This window comes from Eufriesea mexicana, unplaced genomic scaffold, assembly GCF_001483705.2.
Source record: "Eufriesea mexicana isolate 0111107269 unplaced genomic scaffold, ASM148370v2 scaffold1647, whole genome shotgun sequence".
NCBI lineage: Eukaryota > Metazoa > Arthropoda > Insecta > Hymenoptera > Apidae > Eufriesea > Eufriesea mexicana.
Genome location: NW_016909752.1, coordinates 166394 through 177333, shown reverse-complemented (window position 1 = coordinate 177333; position 10940 = coordinate 166394). Strand labels below are relative to the sequence as shown.

The window sequence follows — 10940 nt, the reverse complement described above, 5'->3', positions numbered from 1 at the left end:
TAACGCAAGGGAAATAAGTAAAGGAATTAGCGCCAGTTCGATCCGTAAAAACTCGCGCAGACCAATCGACCATGTATTTGTCAACTCGATCTGTTTTTTCGCGGACGTTCCATTATCGCACGAAATCAAGAATAGTAGGGAGTTTGCGATCGGAGCAATTGAGGGGTGAAGGTTTTGACAGATTCTCAACCATATTGCACGTACTTCGATAGCACGCACACGAAACACGTGCCTAGCCGCGTATATTCGCGAATATATACGTGTACATATACCGTTTCTCTGACGAGTAAACCGAAGACACATGGTATATATATATATATACATACATATATATACGTAAATACATATACGAATCATTAAACGAAAGCTTTTTCCTCTTAACTGGTAAATATACGTACATCTATACATATATATCATGTATGTCGCCTTGTTCGAAACCATTGGCGGATCATATTTTTCGACTATTGTATAGCCTTTTTTTCGTCGATCAACAGGAAACAATGACTAAAATGGGCAAAAAAAAAAAAAAGAAAGGAAAAGGAAGAAAGAAATGGAAGAAACAAACATCGAGTCATTCGCGAGAAGTTAGAAGATGACGCTTTCGAGTCTTCTCGACACCGTTTCCGGTTACGTTTTCGGAAGGCACGTTCGCCAGACGTTCGGCCCAACGGACTGGGATTCGCGTAACGAGGATAATTCCAGCCATTATATATTACGTTAGACCAACGAGCGAAACCAGTCGGCTGTCAAAGCGGACAGCAAGTGGAACTCGAAACTCGAAACAGCCGAACGCTGGTGGCCATGATCTCGCCGCCATCGTCGCGATCGTCGCGCCAACCACCGCGGCGGTCCGCGAACCAACGATTATACATCGGCTCGATACTTAACGAACTCGTCCTACGTTTTCGTTTCGTTTATGTTCGACAGCTGTGTATGCTCGCTATCGTTAGGATTTATTAAAGGAAGCGCAAGCCTCCGTGCGTACGTAGGCCGCATGTAAAACACACACCGCAGCGTAGATCCTTCCGGTGCGCATTTCGCGTCGTGCCGATCTGTCCTAACGACCCGTTCGTTCGTTTGCCAGGCGAAAGCGTGTCGTGTTAGACACGGAACACCAGACAGAGCAACACTTACGGGAGGAATGCACGTGAATTAGAAAGAACGGAAGTCTCGATCTATATGGATTTTCGCGGATAGATATTACCATATTTTCCGAGAGTTGCGAGAGGACGTTGTTACTGTAAAGATATGTAAGTTTATTTATCGCTAATAAAAATGAACGTTTAAGAAAATTTAAGCGGGATCGTCTCCCGTTTAGAGCGATATTTATACTCCTCTTAGAAATAGCATTAGCATGCCTAGTTGATCCTTGCTCTCATCGTTCCAATCCAATTTGCCGCAAAGCTCGTTACTCGCGCGGCCATTTCGGACGAGTCACCACGCGAATTACGTTAAGGCGGATTACGTCGATTAGAAGCTAGTAGACGGATAATCGCAAGTTATTTCCTTCTCTTTATTTCTCTTCATTTTTTTATTCTTGTCGGCGGGGCAGGGAATGTCGAAAAATAACGTACAAAGAGAACGTTTGTTTAGTAGATTTATTAGACCCTTTAAAATACTTGAAACAGCGTGCGGCTCTTGTATTTGGCGTAACAGTGAGATATCGTTAATAAGGTACACAGTACGAAGCTCAAGGAGAGCGAAGCGATGAAGATCGATTTAAAATTCACAAATTCAACCTTCTCGCGGCCTCGACGTCCCCGAACGTCGGGGAAATCGGTCGAGATTCTTCGCCGCGTGGAGAGATTTTCAAAAGGTGCAAGCGCGAGTTCTCGTCACGTCCACGTGTTCACCGGCGTTCCTCAAAATGGCGGGAAGCACGGTCTAATGGCCGTTACGATCGAGCCTCGCCGGTCAGTTACCGACCGCGTCGCGACTCGACGCGATCCATCGAGTTTATTGCGGTGCTGGTTCTTCTTAATTCTTAATTGTAGTTAGAGAATAGAGTGCGTGACTTAGATTAGACGAGACAGAGTAAAATCGAAAAATCCACATATCTTACGGGAAGAAATCGTTTGCCAGCCGGTCGCTTTTCTCTGCATCGGACGTCCGAGACGCGAGTCCACTCGGAGAGAGCTGGTGCGCGTTCGTCGAGCGTAATCCACGATTGTTCCTCCCCTTTTCGCGAAAGAGGATCGCACGATCGTTCATTCGGAGGATCGTTTTATCAGCGATCGCGTGTCTCCATTTCTCTGACCGAGCTCTCGCGTCTCACGTCACGCGAACCATCGAGCTTGGCTCGCGAAGATTTATCGGTAGACACTTTGCAGCTGAGTTAACGAAGGAAGTTAGACGACGCGTTGCTTGCTGGGACCTTATGTTACACGAAACGCGAGCCGTTTCTTTCGCGTTCGCGTTACGCGCCGCATCGTTCATTCTGCTCGCTCTACGAGGGCGTCCGGAAATATCAGCGTCGCGGTTTCTGACGATACATCGAGATAGATTTCTTTGAAACAATCGTGAAACGTCGAGACGTACGAGAGTAAAACGGGGGAACGGAAATTCGGGGCTTGTTCGCGGTTGTCCAGTGTCGATTCTCGTTGCTGTATAACGCAGGGGATCGCGCGATCCCATGTAGGGTGCTTCGATTCGGGTAACATAAAATCACACCAGGCGTTGTATCTACGGATCTTACGGTAGGTGCGATTAGGGCTGGTCGAAAAGGTCCTCTGACATTGACGAAAGATAACGAGCGTTTACGACTAGGCCGAGTTATCGCGTTCGAAAATTGGCGCCGTGAGCCGGTCACCGGGTGAGACGGTGGCACGCCCTGGCGGTTCGAAACGCAACCATCTTCCGCGCCGGCGCGAAATTCGAAATCTCCCATTCGCCTCGCCTCGTCTTCCCTTTCGTTTGCTTTCCTCGTGCGAATGTTGCGTGGCTCGCGATGCATAGCGGACGCAAGCAGAAGAATCGGACGTTTCGAAGTAATAATAATCGTTTCGGTGCACATCGGGTCGAAGGACCGCGACGCTTGCGGTACATGCAACGAAGTGTGAATGTCAGAGGGGAAAAAGGCGCGACGGACGAGGCCGTCCGTCGACGTTTGCTCGTCGTTAATTCGTTCTATCTAACACAGACACGAGAATAGGTAAAATCCTAGTAGCCCGGGGACAGCACCTCCTCTTCCTCGTCCTCCTCGTCGTCGTCGATCCCCGGCTCGCCGAGCGCGTGCACGAATTCTGGAACAAAAGAGGACCCTCGTTGAAATTTCCGACCACCGCGTGTCCGTAAAGACGTCGCAAAAATAAATAGACGTCCGCCGATACGATTTACATATCGACCCTTCGCCGGCGGACGACTTATCCGACGTGTTTACCCTTCGTTTCGACTTCCACTCCGAATCCTCCCTCGAACCTGACCCCGGAATTACCTACCTTTCCGAAACTTCTGCGTTAGCTTCCGCGGAATAGCCTCGAAGGCATATTCGTCGGTATAAAGGTATCTCGCGTGCAGCTGTCGCCCATAAATAAAATAAATTCCCTGGAATGCGTGCCAAGGTCCGGCGGCAGAAATTCGATAAACGTGAACTATTACCACTTGCGCTGGAGGGGACACGGAGATACGCTAATCCAACTACGGGGGGACCGCGTACGTACGTACATACGAGATGTTCCTTCGAATCCCAGCGCCGCGAGGAGTCGACCGTTTCTCGTCCCTCGTCGTTTAAAAAAAACGTCCATGGGGAGAGAAGAACACGCGGAAGCCATCGCCGGAAGAAAAAGGGGGTAATCGCGACCGAAGCGTTTCGGTTTATCGCCCGTGGCCACGATGCATGTCCGCCCATTCGCGCGGCACGATCGCATCGATCGGACCGGCGATGCGTCGAAGCCCGAGAGGAGAACGCGAACATAAGAAAAAGGGGGTAATCGCGACCGAAGCGTTTCGGTTTATCGCCCGTGGCCACGATGCATGTCGCATCGATCGGACCGGCGATGCGTCGAAGCCCGAGAGGAGAACGCGAACCCCCGAGAGGGTGGAAAGGGGGCGTGAAATCGAGGGGATTTTTCGTCGCGATTGCGATTTTACTCCGATGATCGAACACTCGTCTCTGTCTCTGGCCCGTCCCTTCGAGATACTTCCTCGTCTTCTCGTCCCCGAATTTCCCCTGGACCGGTACGCGTCGATCAATCGCGACCTCGAACCACACGGGACAGGCGAGGGGGCACGCACGCTTCGGCCGCTCCATGTCCGAGCGCGCGTATTTCTCTCCGATTATTAGAAACTCCTATGGGGGCTTGAGCTTACCGTAGAAATCGATCCGGCCATCCCCGTCCACGTCCACTTCCTTGATCATATCCTCGACTGAAACACAGAAAAGCGGCTTACGTCTCGTATCCGATACAGTTTTGAAGTTATAGTCGAGGTAAATCCTTCGGTATAGACAGGGAGAAGCGTGTACGTGTTCGCAGTGTTTCCCTCTTCCCGTCTGCTTTATTTCAACGCCGGCTCTTCCAGCGCGCGTGAACATTCGCGCGATTTCACGGGAGCGTTGGCGCGGCAGGAATCGGCCAGGCCGATCGCTAAATTGTCGGCCGGTTTGACGGAAAGTTGAAATTAATAACTCCGGCATTAACGCCATAGATATTCGCTGACACGGCAAATATTGCATTTAGCCTGATTAAAGTCACCCATGGACGTTCGTATGCTAATTGACGGGGCAGCCAGCGCGCGGCAAATTAATTTTTCGCCGGCACGGTTCCACCTCTCGTTTCCGTAAAATCCGAAGTATTAGCGCGCGAAACGCCGCGCCGCGCGATTAATATTCCGGCCTGCTCCCTTGCCGCGCGGAAAACACCTCGATAATGTATCCGCTTTGCCTCTCGATACGCCTGTAATACGCGAAAAACTGGGAAACGACCGTTTTCGTGGTCGAACGTGGCGCCACTGTCACGCGAATTTTACGCTTTAATCCCGTTTCGTTGTCCCATCGATTATTCCCTGAAATTCCCTGAAATTTTCGCGTTAACCACTCGTTTCATCGTTCGTACCATTTCATTTACCGTTCCGTCTAATTTTTCTCACGCGACACCTTTCCGCGAGACTCTTTACATAAAAGATAAGTCTCGCGGGGATTAATCTCGATCCCCCAACTTTTTCACTCCTCCCCCCTCTCGGACAAAACGTTAAACGACCAGGTACAACCCCAGCAATTATCCCGCTGTTAATTTCAATTACAGTCGCTGAATCCGAACGAATGCAGCCGTTGCTCTATCGCGAGGTCTCGTGATCCTCCGCGAACGATTAACGCCGTCCCCTCGTACCCTCTAATCCCCTTCGAATCTAATCACGATCACGGCTATGGATTGCCGAAAGACGTCGGGAGAAAGCGATCCCAGCTACCCGATACGAGTTCCCAGTGACGCGAGTTGTTTCCGTCCGATTGCCGCCGTCGCCGGAAATGGTTGATCCTAACCCCTTTTAATAAGTAACGACGATCAAGGGAATCGATCTCGAGTGGACCCCGGGATAATATATAAAATATCCGGGATATATCTGGTTTCTTCTTGACTGCTCGTTGCACTTTTGCCACGACCATAACGGCTACTGAATTATACAATGGACAATTTTCTCGAAGGGCATAGCCATTACCGTAATCGGCTTCATGGCCTACGGCAATTATTAATACGTACACAGAAATACGTGCACAGCGCAAATTGATTCCGGTCAATTAGTAACCTCATCCCATATATCGGACGGATTATTACATTGGCCGATATAGATGGAGCTGAATGGAGAGGGAACGCGCGCGCAATTTACCGTCTCGCAGGATCGCTCGCGCTATTAACGCATCCCCTGGACAAATTTGCGGGAGATGCTTCTTGATTGTTCCACGTGGAACTTTCGCAAGGCTGCAGGGTACAGGGTTGGCGGATAGTTTGGTTGTTTTTGCGCGGCCACCGTTGTTTCCCTGCCCGGGCTGCCGGGTTAAGTTTGTTACCAGCTTCATACGGCCGGGTTCGTGGTTGTAACGCCGAGCGGAGAAAAATATCGCCTCTCTCGGGAAATTTTAAACCAATGCTGCAGGTGAGCGGTTAAAAAATGAGAAAATCCTCGCGTTGAATATGGATAAAAAATTAATTCCGGCTTGACAGCGCGCGATGTAGTATCCGGTTGCGGTTGCGGCTCGGTTTCTTCAGTCGAGACGAACCGTCTGACAGTATTTTCTTCGTTCATGCTCGCGTTTTATTATTTTAGCGACGTTTCGATCAAAGGTTCGCGAAAATATCTCGTCCACGTTTCGTCTATTTTTTCCTCGTCGTGGAATGAAACGGAAGTCGTTTCATCCGCCATTGTTCGCCGAGAAATCTTTCGCCTATTTTGTCTCGGATCACGAGAATCTCGATCTTCCGCGACCGGTCGAAAGAACGGGTCGCGACGTTGACTGCAAATCGCGAAAAATCTGGGAAATAAGGAGAGTCTCGGCCGAGCTGCGACTTTATTTATTCACGCGACCTCGAGGAATTGCAACGAAATCTCCGGGGCACGGGACAAAGGATTCCCGCTTCTCTTCGGAACGAAAGAATCGTCGCGCCGAACTCGCGAGTGTCAAATAAAATTAGAGGTCGCGCGAGTCGGCTAATCCCGCGAGATAACAGCGGGGAACGTGAACAATGGGAACAAACGCTTGCACGAACGGAATTTCGTTCCGTTTCGGGCTAACAGCCGCCTCGTGTTTTCGTTTTCCCATCTTCGCCCGCTTGTTTTCTCGGGCTTTCCATTTCTCGGAATAATATCGGGATTACCGAACGTTGCTTCCCCGAAACGAGCTCATTTTTCTCGCCGCGGCCTCTGCCCGGCTGCTCCGTGCAAAAATTCCGCGAGATTTGGACACGGAATAGCGGAAGTTGGATGGAAATCCGCGGGAATAACTCGAGAGATTTTAGCGTGGCGAAACGATTCCGTCGCGACGACGCGTTCGCGAAACTTTCCATCGGAAATCCGCCGCGACGGATCCTCCTCGCTGGATCCTCGTTCGCGCGTTTTAAGCAGCGCGTCCACGACGCGAGATTGGAATCGATTTGTCGCGGGGAGGAAAGACAAACGGGGAATTGCTATCGAGTGAAATCTCTCCGCGAAGCTTCTTTCCTGTCCGGGTTGTTCGCGCGAGTTTGCAAACGGCCGAGCGATATCTTCGGCTTGCTCGAGGAATTCGGAACCAATTAAACGCGATTAACGATAAATCTCGTCGGCGCCTGTGGAACGGTTCGAATTAAAATAACGCAAACTTTCAACGGCGATTCCGCGCGAATTAAAAGTAGTTGGAGTACTTCGCGTTCTCGGAACAAAGTTAATAAAATTCCTCGTCCGACTATAGACCGTGTATACTACTCGTGCCTCTGCCTCGCGAGCGGACACGTTCCGTGCAAATTCGCGGCGATTCGTGGAAATTTCGACGAAACTAATAAACCAAATACCAAAATAAACTCGACATCACAGCGATGTGGCTGTGATCCATTCCCCCGCGTTTCGCCTTTTGTCTCCCGTTTTCTGGAGACGTCTTTCACCTGCGTGGCCCTAAACAGACAGGCCAGTTCGAGCCGTTCGCTCGTTTAATAAACATCTATACAATTTCTCCACCGTTTCCACTGGCTGTTATTTCTTTGCGTTATAATCCCTTGGCAGAAACTATACACGGATGTTTCGGGGTACCACGGGTGCACCGTAAACAGACTGGAAGATGTGAATGGATATTCTTCGAGTTCCAGAAAGTCCGGAAAGTTGATGTGGAAGTACTAAAACTTGGATGTTTTAAGCATTAGGCGAATAAAAAAGTGCGGAACGGTTACCCTCGCGATAAATCAATCCTCGTGTTTCCCGAGGCATGGCTTGGAGCTCTCGATCCACGGGGGTACCCGAGTCCTTTGAATCGAATACCGCATATTTCAATGGCACCTCTTCGATCTTTTCGTTTCCGCTATGAACATTCCCCAGCGTGCTCCGGGTCACGCCATTTTCCCCGTCAAGTTCCATTCAACGACCCTCCGGCATCGCTGCTATATTTATTATCATTTACTCTCGCTAGATCTTACTTTCTCCCTCTCTATCTGCCCGATCTATTTATTCGCGACCCCGGTTTGTTTGCCTCGTACAAAAGGAGAGATTCTCGAGATGACTTCGGCGACACGCGTCACGCCATCCAAGTCTCGAAGGTACACAACCGTGACAAATACGTACTCTCTTCCTCGGACAAGTCCTCGCCGAGGCACTGCAGCACGGCTCTCAGGTCGGACGCGGTGATGTACCCCCGGTTGTGCTTGTCGAACACCTGCGAACAAACAAAGAAACGATAGAGAAACTCCGTCGGAGATAATACCGGAGCGTTATCTCGGTCGTTTGACAAATTTATCTACTTCCAACGCTTCAAATTTTCTATTAATTCGTTATTATTGCAGATTAAGATGCGGGATCTTCATCGAGTCGAGATCTTCCGATGGTCCCGATGTACAAATTGCTCGAGGAATGGCAAGAGAATATTTTGTACGGCTTTTCGAAACGCTGGACAGGTTGTTTATAGAATCACCGTCGCAGATGATACCAGAGCGCTATGTCGGTCTTTTGACAAATTTATATTTTCCCGATGCTTCGAATTTTCTATTAATTTGTTACTATTGCAGATTAAGATGCGGGATCTTCATCGAGTCGAGATCTCCCGATGGTCTCGATGAATCAACTGCTGGAGGAATGGTGAGGATGAGCCTGTAGGAGCGCGAGGGAATATTTTGCACGGCTTTTCGAAACGCGGGACAACTCGTCCATAGAATCTTCGTCGCAGGTATGCTAGAGTTATATTGCACATTTGACAGATTTATCTTCTTCCGATACTTCGAATTTCTAATTATTTTATTACTAACGCAGATTACTATACGCGATCTTCACCGAGTCGAGATCTACCGATCCTGCCGACGAAGAGGATCAGCAGGCAACCATCGCGGACGATGATAGAAAATTCGGGGTCGAGACGCTCGTTCGGTCGAATCACCGGGCGAAATAGATTCTTTTATTTCGAGGTAAATGGAAGGTACCCGCGCGAAGGAAATGGCAGACGGCTCTTTCGACCCTCGTTTTAGGACGGTCGGGCCTTTCGGAGGGGGCGCGTATGATCGGTGGGCCGCGATGCCGATGGCCGCGAGAAAATGCCACCGCGGGAATAATAACCATCCGCGCGTGTATTATTTATCGTCTCGCGGAGCGTACACGCGCGGACAGTCACGAAAGCGCTTTTCGTGGGTACGCAATTGGGATTGATGCCGCTCCTGGGAGCGTTCTCTGTACGCCTACCTTCGACTCGTTCGTCCGACCTCGATGCAGCAGCCCTCTTCACCGATGCCCGCGCTTCGTTACCGGCAAATTAATGGCTTTGCCACGGCAAGAGAAACGAGGGCACGTTCCAAGGAGTCGCGCGTGCACCATCGAACCATCGCCCTGTCCACTTGGGACCCACGCTATTCGTGTCCGTGCTCCGGCCACGGGAAAACAAGAAAAGTTCATCGACCGTGCTGCAGGGTAACGACGGGGATCGAAAACGTATTTTTCACGGATTTTTCACGGATTTCCCGCGGATTTTAATGGTCCCGATACGGTGTCCGGGGTACGGTTCAAGGTATTCGATGCTGGGGTATTTGGATCGGTTACGGTGGATAATTTAATTACAGGGAATTCCTGCTTCGCTGTACTTGGATCGCAATTATTGCGCACTGCGCCACGCTGCGCGAATAATTTATGAAATTTGTTTCCCCATTAAATGAGAACATGATCCGCATCTGCGGTCTGTAAATGTTTTTGCTTTTAATACGCGACGAAATTACATCTCGGCACTTTTTTTTATCGAATACTCGAACCAGCTCCGGTTCGAATGAGCACGTTGCTCCTGTATTTTTAGGCTCGGCGCGTAATAACTAACAACAACCGCGATGTAACCCAGGGGTAGTCTCGAAAACGCGGACAACCTGGACCCATTACGATCGTTTACGATGTAAAGAAAAATATCGCCCGAACGTTGCGGGATTTTTATACAAAACACCGGAGTCAAGCGGAATAATAAACGCGATCGTGCCAGGATTACGGTGTCCAACAAATTTTAACTTTTCCCATAATATGTAATATCCATTAGGTGATTCTTGCAGAGTTTACTTTCCAGGACGCGAATCCGTAATCGAAACTGCGATATCGCTCTCAGTTTCCGGGAAATGCTGGTTTTTCTACAGAGGAAAGATTTTTAATAAAAATTACGTAAAAAGTAAAAGTGCTAGAAAGTTCATTGTTACCTCACGAGTTGAAACTAGGTAGGCAATGGTAACATATCGATTGCATACAGGTATCGTGGAAATTTATCCTATGGAAGTAGGAATCCAGTTATAAGAAATGTATAAATAATTAAATTTATTATTAATAACAAGTTAATATCGTTAATAACAAATTTTCCACAACGTAAATTTATAATAAAAGTGGAGAAATTACTGAATTATAGGCTATTACTAGTATATACAACGTATTCGCGTGAAAATGTATGTATAATTAGCAAAAAGATAATAAATTACTACATTTATTGTTAATAACAAATATTTTGCAACGTATATTAACAATGAAAGTAAAAAAAGTTAATAAATTATTAGCTACTACTTAAACAAACAACGTAATTGTGTTAAAATGTATTCGTAACTTACAAAAAGTTAATAAATTAATAAATTTATTGTTAATAACAAATTAAAATCATTGATAACAAATAGTTTGCAACGTATATTAACGATAAAAGTCAAGAAAGTTAATAAATTATTAGTTAATACAGCGGAAAAGTAACTCTTAATGGAATCGGTGAAGTTCGGAAATTTTCGCCGATCTTCGGCCGGCCGCCGCTATATAAGGGGCCCGCGTGCACG

The 10940-nt window shown here is 48.3% G+C and overlaps 1 protein-coding gene across 1 annotated transcript in view; it reads right to left on the bottom strand.

The window, feature by feature from the left end:
- Positions 1-1636: 1636 nt before the first annotated feature.
- LOC108548547 (probable calcium-binding protein CML11) overlaps positions 1637-10940 on the bottom strand; it is a 60776-nt gene continuing 51472 nt past the window's right edge. The window contains exons 5-7 of the mRNA XM_017901560.1: positions 8239-8329; positions 4309-4365; positions 1637-3242 (exon numbers count right to left, since the gene is read on the bottom strand). Of these exons, the coding sequence (XP_017757049.1) occupies positions 3160-3242; positions 4309-4365; positions 8239-8329 (231 nt within the window). The 3' untranslated portion in view covers positions 1637-3159. The remainder of the gene's footprint in view (positions 3243-4308; positions 4366-8238; positions 8330-10940) is intronic.